Below are 25,071 nucleotides of genomic sequence, written 5' to 3' on the forward strand. Positions count from 1 at the left end.
TCTCTATCCAAATATTTGAACCAAACCTATTTAAATTCGTTATCCAAATCCGAACTAAATCCTCAAAGATCTGAACTGAACACGAAATTTCAAAAAGACCCGAAAACGAACCCGAACGCCCACCCCTAATCACTATTATATATATATCCTATATGTGTCATCATAGGTTACAAAATATGTGTTATCTTATAATTAATCATATTTTATATGTATCATCAAATCATTTTTCTTATGATTAATAATATTTTATACGTACAATCATATAAATAATCACATATATTATATTTTAAAATTTAATGTGAAATATAAAAACCATAATTTAAGTTGGTGTTTGAAATTGGGCTGTGTATTGTATTTTTCTTATATATATTGGAAACATTTTTATAATAGTTATTGGAAAATATGTTAGTAAAAATCAAATTTTGAATATATGTATATTTTTGAATGAATTTTGGATATAAATCAATTTTAAATTATTATTTTAATTTGAATATATATATCAAGTAACATAGACCTATTACTTTTTAATATAATGTAATAGACTTCCAATTTTTTTGGTAGCATAAGCCAATTTTTTTTTTCTAATACACTGCTATCCATGTTTCCAAACAGTACTATTTTTTAACTACTATTCATATTGCCAAACAATTTCAATGTGTCCTTCAACTTTAATAATATAGATTCTCTAAAAGTGACTCAGCATTTACAACATTAGTTTCACCACGAGATGTCAGAGGCAATCAAAGAGGAGTTTTGTTATTTTAATGCTTGTTTTATATAATACTAAAGATTGGTCCGTTCTTTGCGCGGAAAGATTACTCTCATTAAGCTTTGGTTTAACATTTGTTTTTGAATTGAAGAGTTTGGTTTTATGTTATGTGTGAATCTCTATTATTGTGGTTACTCTTCTTTATTTTCTTATCATCTCTTTTCGTTGAACTTGTTTGTAAAAGGAGATTAAGCCTCAGTCTTGTTGCATTGAGGAAATTTCCTTGTACGATTATTGAGATAGTCTGAATGGGACTATGTTCTGTTTTTATTTTCTAATCAGTTTTGAGACCTCTAGTAGTCTTTTCATTTGATTCTTATGATTGTGTGGCGCGTGAAGACCGGAGGGTACCAATTTTCTTTACCTGACCAACACGTAACATAATAGAAAACGGAAACAACGTCGTTATTTGCCATGTTGAAGTTTCGAGCAGACGTTGAAGTTTTGAGCAGACGTCGAAGTTTCCACGTACGGTTTAGGTTACTATAGAGAAAAATCTCTTCCTTCCTCGTTTTGTCACAGTAAAAAGTCAGAGTTTTTATATAAGGTTTTCTCACTGATGAAAACGATATGATGAGATGAAAGTAGATTACGAATCCATTTTTTTATATATATAAAGCCAAACTAAAGGTTTTAATAATAAGAACGTCAAATGTTTATATAGATGGAAAATTTACTTCTCCTTCGTCTCTATTGTTGTTATCTTTGCTTCTTTCTTCTCCTAACCATCAACGGCGTTCACACCACAACCTACGTCTGCGGCGATGAAAACTTCTCCCCAAACACAACCTACGACCAAAACCTCGAAGCTCTCTTGCCTTCTCTTGCTTCAAAGGTTATCACAGAAGGCGGTTTCTACAACGCTTCGCTAGGCCGAGTTTACGCTCTTTCCCTTTGTCGAAAACACTATGGAGCTCAAGACTGTAGGCGCTGCGTCGATAGAGCAAGTAGGAATCTCTTAACACAGTGCCAAGGCAAAACAGAAGCGTATCACTGGGATTCCGAAACCTTTGAAAACGTTTCTTGTCTAGTACGTTACTCAAATATCCCTACATTTGGAAAGCTAAAGCTTGAGCCCTTGTTGAATATTCCTCACTCAAATGTTCTCCCCTCTTTGAACGTGACTCGAATCAGCCAAGAGTTCAGCGCCAGGGCTAACCAAACACTCGAGGTTGCATCCAAGGCTGATGAATCTTCGGTGTTGAAGTACTATGGAGTCTCAAGTGCGGAGTTCACAGATATTCCTGAGGTCTATATGTTGATGCAGTGCACACCTGATCTATCTTCCGCCGACTGTTACCATTGTCTAAAAGAGAGTGTTGCCTTATAATCAAGAAGAGAACCAGAAAAGAAAAGGGGGAACGGTTGCACGTCCTAGTTGTTATTTTAGATGGGATGATTACTCTTTTGCTGGGGCTTTCGATGAACTAGAGAGAGTTGCAGCGCCTCCTGGACATCATCAACATCTAGAAGATTCTCCGGTCAAGAGAGGTACTACAAATATATTTCATTATCTTTTTGCTAAAATCTTGAACTGACATGACTGTTTTGGGGGTCTTTAATTAGGAAGAATTTTTCAACCGTGGAGTGTTGTGGTTATTGTTATTCCCCTGGTCATATATCTTGTCGTGTTTGTTGCTTTTTTTCTTGCTTATCGCCGGATGCAGAGGAGGTTTCGTGCACAAATCAACGGTGAGTGTAGTTCCATGTGGCTCATAACCTCTAAATATATATATTTTTTTAAAAGTGTAGTTCTCAGTTGTTTTTAGTAAATGTTTGAAGCTTTTTCTTGAAGGAAAAAAGTTTCTATATATATGTGCAGATAGTTCTGGTTTTGATGGTCAATCTATGATAAGATTTAATCTTGACATGATCTTGATCGCAACCAATGAGTTCTCGCTAGAAAATAAGCTTGGTCAAGGTGGATTTGGATCGGTCTACAAGGTAAGACCACTTGAAAAAAGTCTTATCAGTATATTTAGATGGGTCAGTGATGATCTTACTGAGTGTGAATCGTTTTCAGGGTATTTTACCGTGCGGGAAAGAGATAGCTGTAAAAAGGTTAGCTAGAGGTTCAGGACAAGGAGATTTAGAGTTTAGGAATGAAGTTTTACTTTTGACAAGACTCCAACATAGGAATCTAGTTAAGCTCCTTGGATACTGTAATGAAGGAGGTGAAGAGATTCTTGTCTACGAGCTTGTCCCTAATTCAAGTCTTGATCACTTTATATTTGGTAAGCCTTCCAAAGACCGATACATTTTTCGTCTCAATATACTTTTATCAAGTAACTTTTTTTTTTTTTTTTTTGTAACAACTTTTATCAAGTAACTTAAAAAACGTTTTCTCTTGAGAAAATATGTAGATGAAGACAATCGTCGACTACTTACTTGGGATGTGAGGTGTAGAATCATAGAAGGAGTTGCAAGAGGGCTTCTTTATCTCCACGAGGATTCTCAGCTGAGGATTATTCGTAGAGATTTAAAGGCTAGCAATATCCTTTTAGACGCGGATATGAACCCTAAAGTCGCAGACTTTGGGATGGCCAGGTTGTTTAACATGGATGAGACTCGAGGAGAGACAAGCAGAGTAGTTGGAACCTAGTAAGTATGTTTTGTTTTAGGCAGTGACGCTGTCTTTTTAATCAGAATCTTTGTGAGTAGAAATAGATTATTGTAATAATCATCACAATTGATGTAATTTTGGTTCTTGCAGCGGATATATGGCTCCAGAGTACGTGAGACACGGGCAATTCTCAGCAAAATCTGATGTTTACAGCTTCGGTGTTATGCTTTTAGAGATGATATGTGGTGAAAGAAACAAGAACTTTGAAGTAGAAGGACTTCCTGCTTTCGTAAGCTCATTGATTGCATTGTTTATTTAACTTCTCAGTTTATGTAACGAAACGTATAACAACATTTTATTTGGTTCAGGCATGGAAGAGATGGGTCGAAGGAGAGCCTGAGAGTATAATCGATACTCACTTAAGAGAACATCCGATAAACGAGATCATAAAGTTGATTCAGATTGGTTTGTTGTGTGTTCAAGAGAATGCAGCAAATAGACCAACCATGAATTCTGTAATAATTTGGCTTGCAAGAGACGGTACTTTTACCATTCCTAAACCTACAGAAGCTGCTTTTGTCACTCTCCCTCTCTCGGTGAAAAGATCCATGAATAAGTCTAAAGACAAAGATTCTAAGTTTTCAGTGGACGAGGTTTCAATTAGTGTGTTGTATCCTCGGTGAATCTTCAACTTTAACTATCCCTTGCGAGGTTATATAGTTCTTCGAGACAAGTTAACCTCATCAGCATTCGAAGACGTAATAACGGTGTTGGATAGCTTAAGATATATGAGAGTTCGGTTCAGTTTGGTAATATTTTGTCACCAATTTATTTACGTTTGGTCAGTTACAAAAAAAAAAAATTTAAAAGTTCTTTCCGTTCGGTGTAATTCGGTTATTAGTGTAAACTAGGTCGTTTTCCGCGCTATGCGCGGATAATTGATTTTTAAATTTGACAGATTTGCAATTTTTTTAACATCTAACTTATAGTATAAAAGGGAGGAGATGACATGCACTGATTTTGGTTGTTGAAATGTTGCTTCTAGCTTTATTTTGGCCTTTCTAAACTATAATAAATCTGTGTTTTTTAAGTTTTGTTAGAATAACATGTTTGGAAGAGGGCTAAATGTTGCTTTTTGTTAGGTTTTCTTGATAATCATCATTTGAGTTGTATTGGTGTGTTTTTAGCTCAAGCTCATGTATTAAAGTTACTCTTATCCTGCTTTAGAAGCTTTTGATGATTTTTATTGTGTGGTCAAAGTAAAACTGTGTCGACAATGATTTACTTTCCTGTAAATAAGATGTATTAATCATAATGTATTTCATTTTTAAAAGTTGATTTCTTTGATCTTTATATATTTAACGAATAATGTTTGTCACCACGACAATTTCATATTTCCGATTACTTATGATTTGCAGTTCCTTGAACATAAATATTTAAATTTACAATATTGAGTGAGTTATTTTTATATGTAAAAAAATAATGAAAAAAGTAATGTGTTTTTAATATGAATAACAACTATATTATATGAATAACACTAAAGAGATTAATTGTAGTGACAATTAATTTTAAAATCATAAGCATGAAGTTTAAGTGAAAAAAAGAACCCTCACAAAGAATCAACCACAAAAGAAAAATATTAAAGGGAAACTGATGAAATTAAAGGAAGAGGTTTGGAGTTTCTGGAGTGTTCTCGATGATTTGGTCTGGTAAAGAGAGCAGTGGAGTGGAGAGATGATAAGTAGCTTAGGGACTTTGCAGTGCGTATTTTTAAAACACATGGACACTGTAACATTTTCAAACTTACAAATTTCATTTTATCCTACCAAGACATAAATTGCTGGTGCATACTTAAGGGAAAGAGAAGTAGCAATGAGTTCGTTGCTTATCTTACAGTACCAATTTTCAGAATGTAAGTGAAAAATCTCTATGATATAAAGTTACAGATTATGAACTGCAAAGTCATTTACATTTAAAGAGCCACCGCCTAGACATCAACATTGGGTTTTCAAGAGAATTAACATTGCCGCAGATCAGTCTCCAGCTGATTTCAAGATGACTGATGGAATCAACACCAACCCTTTCTTGCTCCATACATATTATTTACAAAGAAGAAGCCAAAAGGTTATCCACCCAACCAACCAGTAACTTATGCAATTTGGAGTTGATTCTCGTACAGTCCAATGTCCATAGAGCAAAACAAATGTAAAGATACATTTTTTCAGTTCCAAAATATAAAAATACATAATATAAATTAAGCTGACATGAGGCTCAAAGAAATTAGTGTTCAACACAAGATGGTTGTAGATGAGGCTCTGATTATGTCAATGTACATATACAACTAAGCTAACAATGCATATTACCCGGTCAGTAAGAGAGGAGATAAATGAAATAAGATCATGTGAAAACAAATAATCACTCAAAGAAAAAAAGAATATACAGATTTACATGGGAAGAGGCATGTTTCTTTTCTAAGGGTGCCACATGGCCCGTTTTTTTCGCTATTTTCTTCAAGATGCGCAACTGTCTCCTAAATTGATTAACAACAATGCACAACACTGACAATGTTAGCGATTGGGTGTAACACAATGCTTTCTCAGAGATGCAAACACAAGTATTATATTAAGACTTTTGATAGATAAAACTTGAATTCATTAGCAGCTGAGTATGGTACTCAGTTATCTCCCTAGATATTAACTCCATGATAGCCTCTTTAGTAACGCTTCTTCTCTCGATATCAAAATCCGTCTTCGTAATGGGCTGACACGAAGGATCTCTCTCCACTGTTGCCAAACCTTTTAATTATAGATCAAAAAGGGCCTAATGAACGCTTCGATTAGAAATGCACATTGTATAATCAGAGCTGGAATTTTCGAAAAAAACTTATATGATAAAATTGCAAAGTAATCAGCACAATTTTACCTGTAGAAATACGGTGGGTGTTCCAGGAAAAGTCATATATAAGTTGTATGAGTTTTGACTCAAACTTGTACAAACAGAAAGCTTTTAAACCAGGGCAACACTGAAAGTAAAAAATAAAACAAAGAACCTATGTAGAAGATCAAACACAAAAGAAAAAAGAGAAAGATAAGTGGGCCTAAATTACATTGAGATATTTGTGTAGAAGTTGAAGAGTCTGTAAACATACGGAAGACGAACGTCAAAGTAACGATTCTAGAAACTTAGCTATTCTATACAGATTACTAACCATACAAATATAAACAGAACCATGAGTATGGAAAGTAACCATGATTAGAACATCAAATATACTTCATAGACTCATAGCTAGAAACTTTACTATCTTATACAGAGAATGTGAAATAGTTGAAGACAATATACTACTTAGTTTGGAAATGGATCAAGACACGCTGTGTGGTTGCTATTTCCACTTCGTGAAGGACCGGGCGTTGAATGAGCATCTGTTCATTTAGCAGCTTCATGTGGCCGACGACATCTATATCAATGGTTGGGAAGTTGCAGTTAAATGGGACCTTCAAATGTCTATAACTACACAGATAAGCAATCAAATTGAATATGATTTTAAAGTTGTAACAGCTTACAATAGAGGTCACCCCTGAGTCCATAGTTGGCTTCAAAACCTCATGTAAGTTGAACCTAAACCTGTCTGCGTCAATAGGGAGGCACACGTGGTCAAGATCGTAGAGGACATAGCTGTGCGTGAAGCAAATGGCCAAACTGAGATCAGCAACTCGATAGATCTCTTTGCTTTTCATAGCAAAAAAGTTCCTGAACTATAAGTGAATCCTAGTTCAGGAGCACGATTAGATGAAACCTTGCATCACAGTGTCCTGCTGGAAAAGAAACCAGTGAGTGATTAATGAGATTTCTCTATAATCCATGAAACAAAATTGGGAAAGAAACATTCATACCGGAGACTTGCTGGAGATATAAGTCGATTTCATAGCCATATCTTCATTTGGTTGTATGGAGGTCTCAGATCCTCAATGAAAGCTTTGATGTAGGGTTTTTTTTTTTTTGATGTAGGGTTTATTAGTTTATATAAGAACAGAAAGAAGGGGAAGTGAAAAGCTTTGATGGGGTAATATCTCTTATTATTAAGATAGTTTAAAGTACAAAATTGAATGAGTGAGAGTAACAGAAACGTTGGATTGCAGAGGCTATCGTGAAGTTGAAGAGACAGAGACAACTTGGACAGTGCTTGGAAGGAGGTTTGGGCTCCTTTTAATATTTTGGGCTCACGTGAATTGACCGACCCGTTTAAAACCTGTTTCAAGTAACAAAGAGATGACATGGCGATTTGGAAGTTCCTGATAGGTTGATTTTCTTAACCAACGTGGCATAGCTAGAATTTGAGGATATCTTTCTTTTAGTATAGGTTGGATAGCTATTATCTTCCCTTTGTCCCAAAAAAGTAGTTATTATTAAAAGCAAAGACAGATTCTAGATCTTAAGAGAGAACAAGAGTAAACTGAAGCTTTTCATTTTATTTCTTGCTTAAAGGTTCATTACAATGTAATAGAGATATTTATACTCAAATGTTAAAATCCTAGTAGAATGCCTTGCTGTCTCTTAGGTCTTTGTCTCAGCTTTGGATTCCAACAGCTGGAACTTGTTCTTCAATGTAATTGGTTCTCGTTGTCCGTACGATCCAGGACCACTTCCTTTGTCTTTTACTTCTCTTTTGGTTTCATTACACAATGTGACCGTTGCTTCCATATTCTTCTGTGTGGGCTTTACGTTTGTGTCTTGTGGCCCTAACTCATTCTTAGTAAAGCTTGTCTCAGCCTTTGGCATCTTCTCTAGCTCTAGGCCCACTGTCTTCATGTCTACATCTCTTTGTTCCTCTGTCTCAGAAACAGAACATGTTTCTGATCCTTTCTTCTCTTTGATTCTCCAAGTCTCAGTCTTCTTATCTTTAATGTCAACATCCCCCCGCAAACTTTGTGTGAAAAAAAAAAAAAAAAGTTTGAAACGTAGTTCTTGGAAGCTTCTTGTGGCTAAAGACTTTGTAAATATATCCGCTAGCATTTGAACCGAAGGAATATGATGCACAATCAGTTTGCCTAGAGCCACCTTTTCTCGCACAAAGTGAAAATCAACTTCAAAGTGTTTTGATCTTTTATGCATTGCCGGAGTAGCTGACAAGTAAACTGCGGACAGATTGTCACAGATGAGTTCTGGAGGTATAGCTTGAGGAATTTCAATCTCCTCCATGAGATTAATCAACCATACTATCTCTGCAGCCGTGTCTGAAAGTGTTTTGTATTCAGCTTCAGTAGAACTTCTAGACACAGACTGTTGCTTCTGAGCTGACCATGAAATAATGTTTGAACCCAAAAAAGTACAGAAGCCACCAGTAGATCTTCTTGTATCAGGACAACCACCCCAATCACTGTCACTATATGCCCTTATAACTGAATCAGTGTTGGAGTTGAATGAGATTCCAAACTTTGTTGTTCCTCGGAGATATCTCAGTACTCTCTTTAGGAGGAGAAAATCTGTTTCAGTAGGAGCATGCATCTTCTGGCATACGTAGTTAACTGCAAATTGAAGGTCTGGTCTTGTCAGAGTCAAGTATTGTAGCTTGCCTGCTAGACTTCTGAAGTAAGTTGGCTGAGGGAACATCGCTGATGCATCTGGTACTCTGTTGAGCTGAAGAGGTAAAGGAGTTGCTACCGGAGTGCATTGTGACATTCCTGATATTTGAAGAAGATGTTCAGCATATTTCTCTTGGTTGAGAAACAAACCTTCCGAATGAAAGTGAGCTTGTAGTCCAAGAAAGTAGTGAAACTGCCCCAGATCCTTCATTTTGAATTCCTTGTTCAGAGCTTCAAGGAGATGGCTGATGACATTCTTGTTGCTTCCCGTTAAAGCTATATCATCGACGTATAGAAGTAAGAGGATAATGTCTCCATTCCGTCTATAGATGAATAAAGAAGGATCTCTGATACTACATTTGAAGCCAAAGTTAAGGAGAAAATCACTGAATCTGTTGAACCAGGCTCGTAGAGCTTGTTTAAGCCCATAGATTGCCTTATTTAGCTTGCAGACATAACCCGGTTTCTCTTTGTTGATGAAGCCTGGAGGTTGATGCATGTACACAGTCTCTGTCAGATCACCATAGAGAAAGGCATGTTTGACGTCTAGTTGTCTGATGTCCCAGTTGTTGACTGTTGCAAGGTGAAGAATAGCTCGGATTGTGGGAGACTTAACCACTGGGCTGTACGTATCCAAATAATCAATTCCTTCCTCTTGATCGTAGCCTTTGACTACCAGCCGTGATCTGAGACACTTCACTGTACCATCAGCGTTTAATTTGATCCTGAAAATCCATCTGCATCCAAGTATATGCATATCAGGTTGATATGGAACCAGAGTAAACGTATCTGTTTCATCGAAGGAGACCATTTCCTCAGTCATTGCTCCAGTCCAACAAGGGTGTTTTAGAGCAGCTGCTACTGTCTTTGGTTCAGTAAGTGTTGAGGTCACATGGAAGAGAAAATATCGAGGGTTTGGTTTTGTTATACCAGCCTTAGATCTTGTGATCATTGGATGATGTGGCTGTGTAGATATAGGTGCTGAGGCCGCATTTTCAGGTAACCTTGTAGTGAGATTATGACTGTGACCTTGAACTGAAGTTGGTGAAGTACTTGAAGCTTCATTTGATGTCGCTGATCCTTGCAAAGTCACAGGTGTTAGTGTACCAAACTGCACCGTAGTTGGAGAGCTTGAAGTCACCAGAGGCGATGATGGTTTTATCGATTCAGAAACTGAGGGGCTTGAGGATTCAGGAGAAGGTAATAAAACTGGTAAGGGATTAGATAGGTTCGCAGAAGGGAGAGTACCAAAATGAAATGTTGCTCTGGGATTTTCAGTAGCAGAGTTAATATTGCTAGTGGAGACAACTCTTATGGGTTCTGAAACCGTAGCAGGAACTGATGCAGAGCTATTTGGTGAGGAAGGTTGGTTTTCAGAGAGTGGTGGCTTATGAAGAAAGCTTTGGTGCCAAGCAGAGAGAAGAGGAGTTGCTTGCTGATGAAGATGAGCATAGGTAGTGGTAAAAGGGAACTTGTGTTCATCAAACAAGACATGACGATTGATGTAGACTCTTCCTGTAGGGGGATAAAGGCATCTGTACCCTTTATACTTCTCATTGTATCCAACAAATACACACTGCAATGATTTTGGATCTAGTTTGTTTGAGGATTAAGGTCTGAGAGAAGGATAACAAGCACTTCCAAAGGATCTTAGAGCAGAATACTCTGGTTTTCTTTTGTAAAGAACTTCATATGGGCTTTTGTTTTCGGTTAGGGATGAAGAAGGGAGAAGATTTCCAAGAAAAGAAGAGGTAAAGAAGGCTTCCACCCAGTATTGTTGAGGAACCTTTCCATCAAAGAGCATAGAGAGTCCAAGCTCAGTGATATGTCTATGTTTTCTCTCTGCCATACCGTTTTGTTGAGGGGTATGAGGGAAAGAAATCAGCTGTTTGATTCCTTGATTGGCTAGGTGAGTGACGAATCTGTGGCTTGTGAATTCACCTCCTCCATCACATTGAAACATCAGTATCTTCTGATCAAGTTGTTTTTCCACCAGAGCTTGCCACATGTTAAATATATGTGGAAAATCAGACTTCTGTCTCAGAGGATAAAACCAACAATATCTTGAGAAATGATCAATGAAGAACATAATATTTGAAACCTTGAACAGAGACTACAGGAGATGGACCCCATAGATCACAGCTTATCCTTTCAAGAGGTTTACTAGATACAGAAACAGAACTAGGAAAAGGTAATCTAGCACTTTTGTCAAGTTGACATGAGTCACAGATCTTGGTAAAGCTTTTATTGATGCTAATAGATAGACTTGAAGACAGTTTTTGAAGAATCTCTGAGCTCGGATGACCCAATCTTCTGTGCCAGACATCTGCGCTTGCAGCTGTTTGTCTTGCTGTATAGAAGGCAGAGAACATCGAGTTATCCAGAACATAAAGATCCTTAAGTCTGGTTCCTTGAGTCAGGATTTGCTTGGTTAGCTTGTCCTTAACATATACACCATCACAGTCAAAAGTAAACTCACAAGGATAATCATCAGTGAGCTTTGAAACAGACAGTAGATATTTATCTATATTCGGACAAACTAATACATCTTTCAGAGAGATAATACCTGAGAAACCGGAATTGGTTTGCAGAGGCACTGATCCAATGTGAGTTATTGGTAGGAAGTTGCCATCAGCCACCATTACAGAATCATGGCCATGATAAGATTGAGCAGTCTGGAGGTTCTGTTGAGAGTTGGTGATATGAGCCGTTGCAGCAGTGTCAGGGTACCACTCAGTGCCATGATAAGATTGTTGACCAGAAGAAGGACCATTTGTAACTTGCATTGCAGCCATGGCTGAGGGTAGTTCTTCACTCTGGTAAGATATGTCAAAGCGTCTATAGCACTTAAGAGCATTATGACCAAAGCGACCACTTTCTTTGTCTTTTACTTCTCTTTTAGTTTCATTACACAATGTGACCGTTGCTTCCTTATTCTTCTGTGTGGGCTTTACGTTTGTGTCTTGTGGCCCTAACTCATTCTTAGTAAAGCTTGTCTCAGCCTTTGGCATCTTCTCTAGCTCTAGACCCACTGTCTTCATGTCTACATCTCTTTGTTCCTTTGTCTCAGAAACAGAACATGTTTCTGATCCTTTCTTCTCTTTGATTCTCCAAGTCTCAGTCTTCTTATCTTTAATGTCAACAATTATCTTCCCTTCAAATTATATCAAATTAAATTTATCTTGTCTATATTTTAATCAAAATAATGTGTTCTAATTTGGATTTTTGGTTACTTAGTTCAGTTCCTTTATGTGAAATTTTTAATACCAATCGGTTTATATTAGACTCCTATGATTTAAGATAGTTATAAATGCTGAAACTTTTTTTTTTTGAAACTTCAATACTTCATTTAACTTAGTTGTTATAAAAATATTTAAATAATGTGAAAACAGATAACAAACTCAAACACAAAAATCGACATAGATATTGAACTGACTACATCCGATTATAGATATTTCAAATTACAAAAAGGTTACACGAGGACAAAAAATAATATTCATCTCATTTTTACTTTATACAGACTACAGTATACATAATTCGAGAGAAACACTAGAAGGCATCTTAAAAAGTCTCGTCAAGTCGGTCAGTTGGCCAAAGTTATTGGAAAGACAATGAGAAATCGTGTTTCGTCAGTAAACTACTCAGCTAAACTTCGTCTTCGAGGAATGATGCAATACCGGTTTGAACACATACTTAGGCCTTAGAAAAAAATTTATTCCCTTTGTACATAACTTTTTTTTTTTGCTGATGCTTAATAAATTTAACATTTCATCAAAAAATTATATATGTATCACCTTAGATATTGAATTGACGACATCCGATTATAGATATTTCAAATAACAAAAGGGTAACACAAGTAGAAAATATAAATGATATTCATCTCATTTTCACTTTATACATCGTAAAAAAAACACGACTAATAGTTTTCGAAAACTCATTTTCAGTAGAGAATGTATTCAGTTAGTTTTATTATTAATTATTTTGTTATATTCTTATTTTGCTATTTATGTGATAACAACCAGTCAAACCCAATAAATATGGGAAAAAATAGTCATATTATTAATTTGAAAGTTTTCATCATGAATACAGTTAATGATAATAACAATACCATACATTTTGACCTCACAATCTATTCATTAGTTTTCTTGTGAAATATATTCAGAATATTATATTCCTTTCTTACCATTTATTTTCAGTTTCATTGTATGATGATTCGAATTGTTCCAATCTTACAAGCAATTGCAATATGAAGATTTCTAATAAATCAGTCTTTTGATTTGACTTCCATTGCCTTCTCATCATTTGACCATATATGAATCACTGAATCATAAAAAAGAAAGAAAGAAAGAATCACTGAATCACGTAGGCCCTTGACTCTATCTCTGTTCATACACTTCATTTCCCTGAGGTGTTTCGACGTGTCCCTTACGTCGCAGTAGAGAAAAGTCTCTTCCTTGCTCTTTACGTATCTACACAAAAAAGTCAGTATTTCTAAAAAGTTTTTTTTTCCACTGATGAAAACGATATGACAGTAGAAACGTCTATTCCTTCATCTACTCTTTGTTTAATTTCAAAGAAAATTTACAAATCAACATCTCTTTATTTAAAGCCAAACTAAATGTTTTAATAATCGTACGTGAATTGTTTACATAGATGGAAAAGTCAGTTCTCATTCAGCTCCTCATCTTTCTCTTGACCATCAATGGCGTTCACACTAACTTCCTCTGCGGCGACGAAACCTTCTCTCCAAACACAACCTTTGGCGACGACCTCAAGACTCTCTTGCCTTCTCTTGCCTCAAACGTTATCGCACAACGCGGTTTCTACAACGCTTCGCTAGGCGGAGTTTACGCTCTCGCTCTCTGCCGAAAACACTACGAGGATCAGGATTGTCGTCGCTGCGTCGATAGAGTAAGTAGGAACCTGTTGACACAGTGCCAAGGCAAAGCTGAAGCGTATCACTGGGAAGCTGAAAACGATGCAAACGTTTCTTGTCTAGTACGTTACTCAAATCTCCCCACGTATGGAAAACTAAAGCTTGAGCCACTCGAAAACATTCCTCACTCGAGTCTTCCCTCTACAAATCTGACCCGTTTCACCGAAGAGTTTAGGGCCACGGCGAATCGAACAATCGAGGATGCATCCAAGGCTGATGAGTCTTCAGCATTGAAGTACTATGGAGTCTCAAGTGCAGAGTTTACGGACTCCCCTGAGGTTTATATGTTGATGCAATGCACACCTGATTTATCTTCAGGTGACTGTAAGTATTGTTTGGGAGAGATTGTTAAGTATAATCTAGAAGAGTACTGGGGAAGAATCGGGAGCACGATTGCAGTTCCTAGTTGCTATTTCAGGTGGGACTTATACCCTTTCGTAGGAGCATTTGATAACCTAGAAAGAGTTTCCGCGCCTCCTCGACCTTTTCAAGAAGATGCTCAGACCAAGAAAGGTATTCCCACAATAAGAACTTTTCAAAACATTTTTTTTTTGTTTTCTAAACAAAAATATCATTAATTATTTATAGTCCACAATTCCATCAATGATAAACAAATTTCATAATACAAAATTTATATAAACGTTATCTAATTTGGTACAAAAATATTCCTCTAAAACGTTAAATAGAGGGGAAGTACTAAAATAAATATTTTTATGCTGAGTTGGCTGACTTGCATGAAACTTAACTGCTTGGGGACTCTTCAGGAGGAACTTTTCAACCGTGGAGCATTGTGGTCGCTGTCGTTCCAACAGTCATTAACATCTTCGTGTTTGTTGGTTTCGTGATTGCTTATCGCCAGATGCGGAGGAGGATTTATGCTGGTATCAACAGTGAGTTTACTTTCGTGGCTTTTGAGTAGATGTTTTGGAGTTTTGTTTTGAAGGAAAGATGTTTTTATGTATGTGCAGAAAACTCTGATTCGGATGGTCAATCTATGTTAAGATTTGATCTCGGCATGATCTTAATCGCAACCGATGAGTTCTCAGCGGAAAATAAACTTGGACAAGGTGGATTTGGATCTGTCTACAAGGTAAGAACTTCCATAAAACTTGTAATATATTTTTTTTTTTGTCACTGATAATATATGTTTTCAAAACATTTATATGTGTACATAATGTCATACCGGTTTTCAGGGGATTTTACCAAGCGGACAAGAGATAGCGGTAAAGAGATTAGCTGGAGGGTCAGGACAAGGAGACTTAGAGTTTAAGAATGAGGTTTTACTCTTAACAAGACTCCAACATAGGAATCTAGTTAAGCTTCTTGGCTTCTGTAATGAAGGAGATGAAGAGATTCTTGTTTACGAGCATGTCCCTAATTCAAGTCTTGATCACTTTATCTTCGGTAAGCGCTCCCAAGACCGATTCTAATGTATTTTTATTACCATTTTCTTATCAGATTAGTTGAAAATAAATACTATTTTTTTCTTTGTGGATCTCTAGATGAAGACAAACGTTGGCTACTTACATGGGATGTGAGGTGTAGAATCATAGAAGGAGTTGCAAGAGGGCTTCTTTATCTCCATGAGGATTCTCAGCTGAGGATTATTCATAGAGATTTGAAGGCGAGTAACATTCTCTTAGACGCTGAGATGAACCCTAAAGTTGCAGACTTTGGGATGGCCAGGTTGTTTAACATGGACGAAACTCGAGGAGAGACCAGCAGAGTAGTTGGAACCTAGTAAGTGTGCTCTGTTTCAGACTTACATGCTATTCTCTCTGTTTCATTATAAGTGTTGTTTTAGGTTTCTGCACACGGATTAAGGATACAATTAATTTTGTACATTTTCTATATAAAAATACTATTACCTATATACCTAATCATATTTCAACAAATAGAAAAATAAATTTTGCATTGAAAATCAAAAACCACACTTATTTTGTAACGAAAAAAATTATCTAAAGCCACACTTAATATGAAACGGAGGGGGTATGTTTTAGAATTAGATCCTCTGTTTTTGGTTTACATTAAAGTTTATATATTCTTGAAATTAGTATCACCATTAATGTGATTTGGGTTCTTGCAGTGGATATATGGCTCCAGAGTACGTGAGACACGGACAATTCTCAGCAAAGTCTGATGTTTACAGCTTCGGTGTTATGCTTCTGGAGATGATAAGTGGTGAAAGAAACAAGAACTTCGAAGCAGAGGGACTTCCAGCTTTTGTAAGGATCACATTTTCTCTCTTGTTTATCTTTACACCTTTTGTAAACATAAGGGTAAGAATTATTTTCTTTTGATTCAGGCATGGAAGAGATGGGTCGAAGGAGAGCCTCAGAGTATAATCGACCCTTACTTAAGCGAGCATCCCATAAACGAGATCGTAAAGTTGATTCAGATTGGTTTGTTGTGTGTTCAAGAGAATGCAGCAAAGAGACCAACCATGAACTCTGTAATAGTTTGGCTTGCAAGAGACGGTACTTTTGCGATTCCTAACCCTACAGAAGCTGCTTTCGTGACTCTCCCTCTCTTGGTGAAACCTGCAGAAAGATACATGAATAAGTCTAAAGATTCTAAGTTTTCGGTGGACGAGGTGTCGATTACTGTGTTGCATCCTCGGTGAATTGTCCACGTTATCGATCTGTTGAGAGTTTTTTGTACAAGTTTCTTTGGACACAAGTTAACCTCATCCGGATTCAAGACAGAACTACGGTGTTGGATAGCCTAATAATGTATATAGGATAATAACTGCGCTTTGGGCAAGGCGAGTTTTTATGATAAATATTTAAAACATATAGTATTGACAAATGATGTCATGTCACTCGGTTTATTTATAGCTTCAGTATAGGTTTGGCTGGGTTTATTTTGGTCTTAGAGAATCTTGACTATACTCAACCCAAATTAATTTGATTTGGTTCAGTTTTACTTAGGTTTGATTTGTGTTCGATTTTGGTTTTAGTTTGGTTTGTGTTTAGTGCAGCTTAATTTGGTTTTGTTTGTGTTTGTTTATTTCAGTCGATTCGTTTCCCTTTTATAGTTTTGTTCTACTTCAGTTACAAAAATATAATTTATAAGAACATAAAAAAATCATCATTTGACATTAAATCATTATTTTCTTCACATTTAATTTTAAAGCTAAAGATTTAATCCTATAATTTTGTATTATTATATTCAAACCTAATATAATTAAGTATAATAAGTAGATTTTTGATTTTGATGTTAATGTATGAAATTCATTTTTTTTAATTGTGTTTATTTTATTCATTTAAAAGTAAAATGAATATTTTTTTTAATCGTTTAAGTTTTTTTTTATTTTCGAATAGAAACTTTTAAAAAACTAACTTACAGCCTCTTAGCCAGCATAAGGAGCCAGCCAACTTGATGCAAAGCAGTTGACGAAAGAGGATCCAAATACGCGTGATCTTCCACTTTTAGCAATGATTAGATTTATTAAATCTTAATATTATTATCATGTTTAACTAATATAAATAAAAACACTTCGCTTCGGCTTGGTTCATAAAATGAACCAAAATAAACCAATTTGATTGATAAAATATTAATCAAATAGTCTAGACGACATATACTTTAGTTTTTAATCTATTTGAATTGGTTGGGTTAGTTTAGTTTGGTTCGGTTCATTTTTTTTTTGTCCATACTATTAACTAATGTTCTGAATAATACAATTGAATAAAAAATGATCAATTGTATAGTAGCTTAATAACATTTATTATAAGATTTGGTATATATATTAGCAAAGATGCACAAATTAAATTTTGGAGAAACTACTGCAAAAAGGGTCAATCGATGCATGCATGCAATACATGAACTTTTCATTATAATAAAAACTTCTCAATTATTGCAATCAATCAAAAAGAAGAGGTTGCAGTATTTATTATACAAATCTTACGATTCATTATTTATTATACAAATCTATACTTACAGTATAACAATCATTCAACAATATTTTATGGAATAATGTATACAACTGACGAAAGCTCATTTATGTCAACACAATATGGAATATATGTGAATTATTCAAAATTTTAAAATTCCAACTATGAATGATCTATATAAAAGTATTTTTCACGTATAGAAAATATCATTTGGCAAAAAATATATATTTGATGTGAAACTATATATATAGTAACAAATTGTTTGAATCACACACTTCTAGATTTAAGTAATAAGCACTATATACATCTTTCGTCTTAAAAATATAATATATGTACATCTGTATAATTTAAGAAAGTTTTACTTACGAAAGATATTCTTAAATGTAATGGTTGCACGTATAGAAATAGCAAGGATTAATATTTTATGTTACAACTATACATTAACAAATCACATCTTTTATTTCCTATACAATCAACTTCTATTAGATTTAAGTCTTAAACTATATAGACTTCAACTGTATGAGAACCAGACGATTCATAATCCACCCCAAACCATAAATTACTGGTAAGGTTCCATATTGAACCGATCGGTCCACAATTATGTATACAATAGCACTATGGTATTCATGATTATGTAGCAATACACACTATGGTATTCATGATAATGTATTAAGTATAATATATTACGTGTTTAAAAAATACTTGAATAGTTGAGTATAAAAAGATAATTAGTATACATGTACATGTGTACATGATACTTTCCATCAAAAAGACAATTAGATTATTTTTTTCCAAAGCTTTATAACTTGTACGTAATGGTTCCAGAAAAATTTGATACAGTTTCTTACAAACGAATACATTTGGACTTGAATTATTATATGTTAATATATAGTTACGCTTACATGATACGTAGTATGCACACCATCCATGAATTAAAGCGCATGGTATAAATAATACGGTTATAGGTCCATCGAATTGTATTTCTCGCTAGGGATGTATATTTTTAGATTATGCTTTGCCAAAACTCTCTAAAATTCAGCCACGTCAGCAATAAAAAAAGCTTAAACAATTGCCACATAGGATAGAGTCTCTTTTTTAATTAGTACAAACTTAAGGTTATAACTATTTAAAAGATTCTCAATTAATATATAGGGGATTATTGTTTGAGATGGTTATTCAGAGAATTCAGTTCACTTAATATCTGTGACCGATTAATTTCAGCTGGGTTCGATTTGGTTGTTAATCAAAAAAGAAAAAAAAATTGGAAGCTATAAAGGCTTTGTATTAGATGATAATTATCAAAACGCAAGACCATCAGTAGTTCTGCATAAAACGACATGAAAATCAATAGAAACTATACGTAAGAGCATGATTATCCCAAAGACCCATTTAGTAGTTCTTTTTCTTTTAATACTTTTAAGTAGTAAAAGTGAATTAAGAATTTAAGACACAACATTAAAAAACCCAAACATTTTTATACTCCACTGCAAAGCTCTTAATTAGAGTTCTTACAAAAAAAATTATTATACATTTTAATTGCATGAATGTACCAATTTTAATTACATGAATGAAATTTGGAGGTCTGGAGGCTGCAGTTAATGTCTCCCAAGGAAGTGTTGTTTAAAAGTGAGGTATTGGGATCTATAGCGAAGCATCTGATGTAGGATGGAGCATAGTGTTGGTTGATCGACGGGAGAAAACTCCTCAGTTCTTGTACCTATTTCAAATAGAATGTGATTAGAACTAGATAGTAGAAAGAAGACTTGGTGATAAGAGATGATTCAACACAAATTAATGGTTTCGTTCACCTGTCCACGTAAGGTCTCGTTTTCTAGCTCTGCTCGCTGTTCCTGCAAAGTTTAAAATGTTTTTTGAATGATCAATTCTTGCAGTAAGTCTCTATGTTATTGGGTACATACCACAACATTAACCTCTCAAGTCTCAAAAGATACAGTAGGCATGAGTTTTAACACGGTTCATCAGAGATGTCTCACATAAACTTACATGAAGTGACCATAGAAGCTAAACATGAAAATCAAGTGTTTCATATATATATACAACTCAAGAGTTACCTTCAGGCGTGATTCTTCAAGCTGTTTAGTCAACATTAGTTCCTGAAATCACATAACCTTTAGCCAAAAAGAAAAACAAATATGTTTTATGAAAAAGGAATGGGAAAGAGTGATATTACTAGTCTTTACCTTTCGCTCTCTCACAGATATTAATGCGACATCTAGCTGCTTCTCAAGGTGTTGCAGCTCTTTCAAGCTCAGAATACTCAAACGCTTACCCTGAAGCTGTCTACAAACCATATAAGACATAAAAGTGGTGGATGGTTGGGGGGAAACAATAAAAATAAGAACATAGTTTGGATTAGGTTGCAAACAAAACGCATAACCAAAGAAGATCAATATAAGTTTATCTATGCCCAATCAAGATATAATATTCTGACCATCTCCACCGTTAACTATTGATACGAACCAAACTTAATGGAGAGTAACCACAAACAAATAGAGACACAATCAATCATTGTACGTTTCCTATTAGACAGCCTCTCAATATGACAAAAGAACCAACCTTAAAACCACAAAGGCACAAACACAGACAGACATAACCAATCACCGGAGAATCACTCTCAGTTACTTGTTACAAACCCCAATTAGACTAACAACAGAAGAAGTGTATGATTATCTAAAGAGATCGAGTTGCCGAAAACCCTTTAAAGAAAAGATTTTTCTGTACCTGCTACGGAGGCGTTAAGGCTTGAGAGGAGTGCCAGCGAGAAGAGTGTTATGGAGGCGTAAAGAGGAAGCGAGAGATGAGAGTTTTGTTGTCATACAGAGGAAGCGAGAGGCATAAAGAGGAAGCCAGAGACGAGAATTTTCTGTACCCTATGATTTTGTGGTCGGAGAGGAGGCCACCGCCGCTTTGCTTCATCTTCGAGGAGATCACCCACGATTGTTTCCACTCCGTCGACGAGTGAAAAATGGATTTTTTTCTCCCCTCGTATTCTCCTCCCAGAACCATATCAACGTGATGCGTGTCCACAAGATGCGGCTCTTTTTGTGCTTAATTAAGCTACGTTCCTTAACGTAATTCCCATTTTTTATTTATTTTTTATCCTAGTCAGCAATTAAGAGATACTTATAAAAAAACGCGATAATCATGCTCTAAAGAACTAAAATAATACAACTAAACTTGCCCCCTTATGTTTTCTTTCTTTTCCTTTGATAAAAGCCATCTTTGTGTTTCCTCTTGGTTGATTCCTAACTGCACTACACTTGATTCATAGTATGTACTGTACATGGTTTCTTGATTCTCCTATAGGCACAGATTTCAGGTATCCGTCTTGTCCAATGATGTGAGCGGTTTGAGAGTGTAACATATCTGGTGGCTCTTGGTTGGTTTATGATTGAATACATTACATACTACAGCAATTTTCTTCTCCTCGTCAATGAAGGAGCTCTCAGTTAAAGTTTCGGTGTCATAACTAGTCATCCCGAAAATCGTTGAGGGGTATCATCTCCACTTTCAAAAAGTTGCTCCAGGATACGGCATGGTGCTCAATGTTAGTCGTAATCCAAATCTCCATTGTGCCTTCATGTTTATACAACACAGCCAGCTTCTCCTCTCCAACACAAGATAGAGCCACGTTTTCAAACTCAGCTGCGTAGTGAAACGGCAGAGGATGACAAAATCTCTCTGTAGTGAAATCAAAACAGAGTAAAACGTTTACAAGCTTTGCTATGTTATGTTGAGCAACAAAGTAAGTGTTTCCACACACCACTTTAACAAAAATCTAGATCAAAGTCTGGTTCGATGTCAAGAAACCTCAAAGAACTAGTCTTAAAATCGAACAATTCGAAATAGAAAATGGGGGTGGTCTTTTTTTTTTTTTTGGTAAAATGTTAATAAGAATACTAATTAAATGGGGTGGTCTTTGTCATAGAAAAACCTTAAGATTTTGTGGTTACGATTGTTCTTTGTCGTATCCGAAACCAAACATATCATGTAATACGATATCACTACTCGCAGGTGGAATACATCTGGTTTTTCCCAGATACGGGTTCCACACCACGAGGTTACTGTTTCCATCGATGCATAACAATAAGCCACCACTGTGGAAAACTTGATCAATAATGGTTTGATCAAGTTTACTCATTTTCTTTGTAGATTGATGAACCAAGTCTCCTTCGTTATGGATTCCTTGCAGTTCAAGTTTCAAGGAACAAACCCTACCATTAATCACTGTGAACCCTAGAAACTGATTCCTTGCTGCTTCTTTACCAAAAACCTGAGTTTTGGATAAGGCATTCCATGTTCTACAAGTACATCGCAGTTTTCTCATTGAATGCTAAGTCTAGATTAGTTAATCCTAGAGTGAAAATATACTTTTATCTTTTTAATAAAATTTATTTTGGTCATTTTTCTCATTGAATGCTATTTATGTGACAAAAACTTAAAAATTGCTATCTTATAGAATTTCTCTAGTTGTTATCTCTTTAATAATTCTATTTTCAGTTAAACTGGAGAGATACTTAATGGTTGTTGTATTTTAATGGATTTGAAAATCCGAACTAAATCTAGTGTTATTGGTTCAGTGATTTTCAAATCTGTATTAAAATCATGTGTTATTAGTTTAATGATTCATAAATTCTGTATCAAATCAAGTGTTATTCAATCATACGGATTTACTAATATATTTGATTTTATAATGGATTCGAATGGATTTGTTTGGATTTTTTAGTTAAAAATACAAAGACTCAAATCCGAGGGAAAACCTCCGGATTTGCATATTTTACTTGGATTTATAAATACTATATGGATTTCTAAATCAATCAAAATATATAAACCATTAACACCTTATAATGGGAAAATGTTGCTATTAAAACTAGGGGAAACTTTAGAAAAAATAAAAATATTCTTATTATTTTATGAGAAATTGCATTTCCTATCTCTATAATAATATTTGATAAATCAGTTTTTTACGTATCGCGCTCACTTTAATTCTCACAAAGTCAATAACACGAGTATCTTTAATGGATAAAAAAATTAATCCAAGTGCAAGAAACAAATTCTTCAAAACCCTCACCAAATATATAATAATATAGTTTTTATAGAAAACGTAAAAATAGATATACGTACATATATATATGATAAAATAAATATTAATAGTTAGCTACTATTAATATTTAATAATATGATGTAGGGCTGCGACTTCAGGTATTCGGGTTGGTTTCGGGTAAAACTTGTTCGGTTTTGGGGATATCGGTTATAGAGAAATTATATCCAAATAGTACTTGGTAGAATTTCGGTTTGGATTCGGGTCGGTTCCATCCAATTCCAGATCGGTTCAGGTATATAATTTCAAACCCAAAATATTATGTTTTATCTATTTTTTATTTTATTTTGTAAAAAGAAAAATAAATTAAAATCATATATATATTAATAATATGCAGGTAGTTACAATATTGAAGCAGCCTAGTGGTATTGAACATGTTGTTACTTTGGCTTTCCAACCCGACCGGGGTCTACACGGATCTAAATCTAGTATTGGTTCTAAATGTTAATTTTTTTTTTAAACAAGTTCTCAATGTTCTGGTCATTTTTTTGGTGTGAAAATTTCATACCAATCGGTTTATATTGTCTTTTGTAAAAGTAAAATAAATTTGTCGATACAAATAAATCAAAGAATGAATGAATTCATCTATACAAATCAATGGAAGTTATCTCTACTAAAACCTAGAAAAGCTTGCTTGCAAATTCATTAGCCTTAACCTGAGAGATTTTAGATTTCCTTGCGAGATCTCTCAGTTCAGACAAGCTTCTCCCTAGCTTCAACGCAACTTTTGTCTCAAACACCTGTCCATGCTCTCTCTTCTCTGTCGAGTTCATCGTTTCTTCTAACAGAGAGAAGAATCCCGCAGAGTTTCTATACATCTCAAACACCATTCCCACTTGACCACCATGCTCCAAAGTGTTGACAATCGCAGCCAAAGAAGCACAAGTCATCGCCACAACTCCAGCTAAACCGGAATCTTGACCGATAAAAACAGAGCTCACTGCAGAAACTCCGGTTAAAACCGGTCCAGAGATAGCCAAGAACCGGTTTAGCTTCAACGCCACGTTACCTAATTTCTCATACTCTTCTGCGTCTCTGGTCTTAACCACATGAGCCACTTCTCTCATCTCCATCTCCAGCTCTTGACTCCACCCGTTCGCAAGACCTGTCTTAGGGTTTCTCTGTTTGTTTTCAGGCCACCAAGTCGCCGGTTTAAACTCTTCGGGAAACTTCTCGAGCATTGTTCCGATTAGAGGAAGAGGGTAAGCTTTGTCTAGAGCCAACACTCTCTGTATCGCTTCCTTCACATCTTCCTCGTAGATTGCCTCGTTTTCTCTCAGAAACATTTCGAGCTCTGTTCTGAGCTTCTTGAACAGCCTCGTGGCGTTCCTCTGTTCTTCAGCGAGCTGCGACGGTTGAATCTTGCTCATCAAGGCACTGATACTTGTGGCAGAAGCTAACAAAACCGTCGAAGCTATCTTCACGGCCGTTACAGAGTCTCCTCCGTGAACATTAACAGAGGCTATTCCAGCCATCAAAGCGGCTGTGAGAGTGATCATGTTGACGGAATTGAGCAACAAAGAGTTCCAATTGTTCCGTTGATCTCCGATGTTCTTGTGCATCTCGATCCTATCCATAACTGCTTCAAGAACTGCATTCAGGCGTGCCCTTTGGATAGAATCAGAGTCTCTCCTCTGTTTCAACGGAAGAGGAAGGGTTTCCATGAACCCATCCACCTCAAAGCTCGGTTCTTTAACCGACAAAGTCGGTATCTTCGGAACAGAGACGTTAAATTTCGGCAGTTTCGGGATGGAGACCGCAGCTTTAGGTCTCATGCAAGAAGAGGAAGACGAAAGAACTAATCTTGAAACCTGCAATGAAGCCATTGGTGTGTGTGTGTGTATACAAGAACTAAACCGGTTCTTGATTCGTTGGTTTCTTGACTTTTTTCTGAAGTTTTGTGATTATGTTTGATGAAGAAGATGATGATGGTAGCTGTAAATATATATAGTTTTTTTGCTGATAGGCAGAGCATACACTAAGAATAGAAAATTAAATGAATTGAATTGACCAAATAGAGAATTAAAATTGAATTTTGACCAAAGACCAATTATTCTCAGGCGTTGATAGATTCTCCTGTGGCGGTTTTGGTCTAAACCGGAAGCCTCCCAATTTTACCCGCCATCATCCTCGTAGAACGAGTCTTTAATACTACTATTAAACCGAGATCAATAGATTCTCGTGTGGCGGTTTAGATCTAAACCGGATG

At 35.6% G+C, this 25,071-nt stretch overlaps 2 protein-coding genes, 1 long non-coding RNA gene and 1 pseudogene across 4 annotated transcripts; 2 read left to right on the forward strand and 2 right to left on the reverse strand.

Moving 5' to 3' along the window:
• Positions 1 to 468: 468 nt before the first annotated feature.
• Positions 469 to 4,211, forward strand: LOC103839836 (annotated as a pseudogene).
• Positions 4,212 to 13,515: 9,304 nt separating this feature from the next.
• LOC103839834 (cysteine-rich receptor-like protein kinase 36) lies at positions 13,516 to 19,035 on the forward strand. Of its 2 annotated transcripts, none has more exons than XM_033280499.1 (8): positions 13,516 to 14,360; positions 14,612 to 14,737; positions 14,816 to 14,937; positions 15,041 to 15,251; positions 15,350 to 15,587; positions 15,934 to 16,072; positions 16,153 to 16,583; positions 18,898 to 19,035. In XM_033280499.1, exons 1-7 carry the CDS (start codon positions 13,565 to 13,567, stop codon positions 16,468 to 16,470), a joined length of 1,950 nt encoding a protein of 649 aa, XP_033136390.1. In that variant the 5' UTR covers positions 13,516 to 13,564; the 3' UTR covers positions 16,471 to 16,583; positions 18,898 to 19,035. The 2 variants fall into 2 exon arrangements, with proteins under 2 accessions (XP_033136390.1, XP_033136391.1); XM_033280500.1 differs by having other exon boundaries at positions 14,612 to 14,728.
• A 209-nt stretch (positions 19,036 to 19,244) lies between these two features.
• On the reverse strand, positions 19,245 to 22,392 carry LOC103839948. The gene is made up of 5 exons (XR_001956169.2): positions 20,483 to 22,392; positions 19,942 to 20,041; positions 19,813 to 19,854; positions 19,549 to 19,590; positions 19,245 to 19,457 (listed from the first exon to the last, which is right to left on the reverse strand). It is a non-coding gene; the product is annotated as an uncharacterized LOC103839948 (long non-coding RNA).
• Positions 22,393 to 22,465: 73 nt separating this feature from the next.
• LOC103839837 (probable F-box protein At4g22030) lies at positions 22,466 to 25,067 on the reverse strand. The gene has a single exon (XM_009116322.3). The coding sequence runs from the start codon at positions 24,686 to 24,688 to the stop codon at positions 23,483 to 23,485; it is 1,206 nt and encodes a 401-aa protein (XP_009114570.2). The 5' UTR covers positions 24,689 to 25,067; the 3' UTR covers positions 22,466 to 23,482.
• Between the last annotated feature and the right edge of the window lie 4 nt (positions 25,068 to 25,071).

The sequence above is a fragment of the Brassica rapa genome, chromosome A09, assembly GCF_000309985.2.
Source record: "Brassica rapa cultivar Chiifu-401-42 chromosome A09, CAAS_Brap_v3.01, whole genome shotgun sequence".
In the NCBI taxonomy this organism is placed as follows: Eukaryota; Viridiplantae; Streptophyta; class Magnoliopsida; order Brassicales; family Brassicaceae; genus Brassica; species Brassica rapa.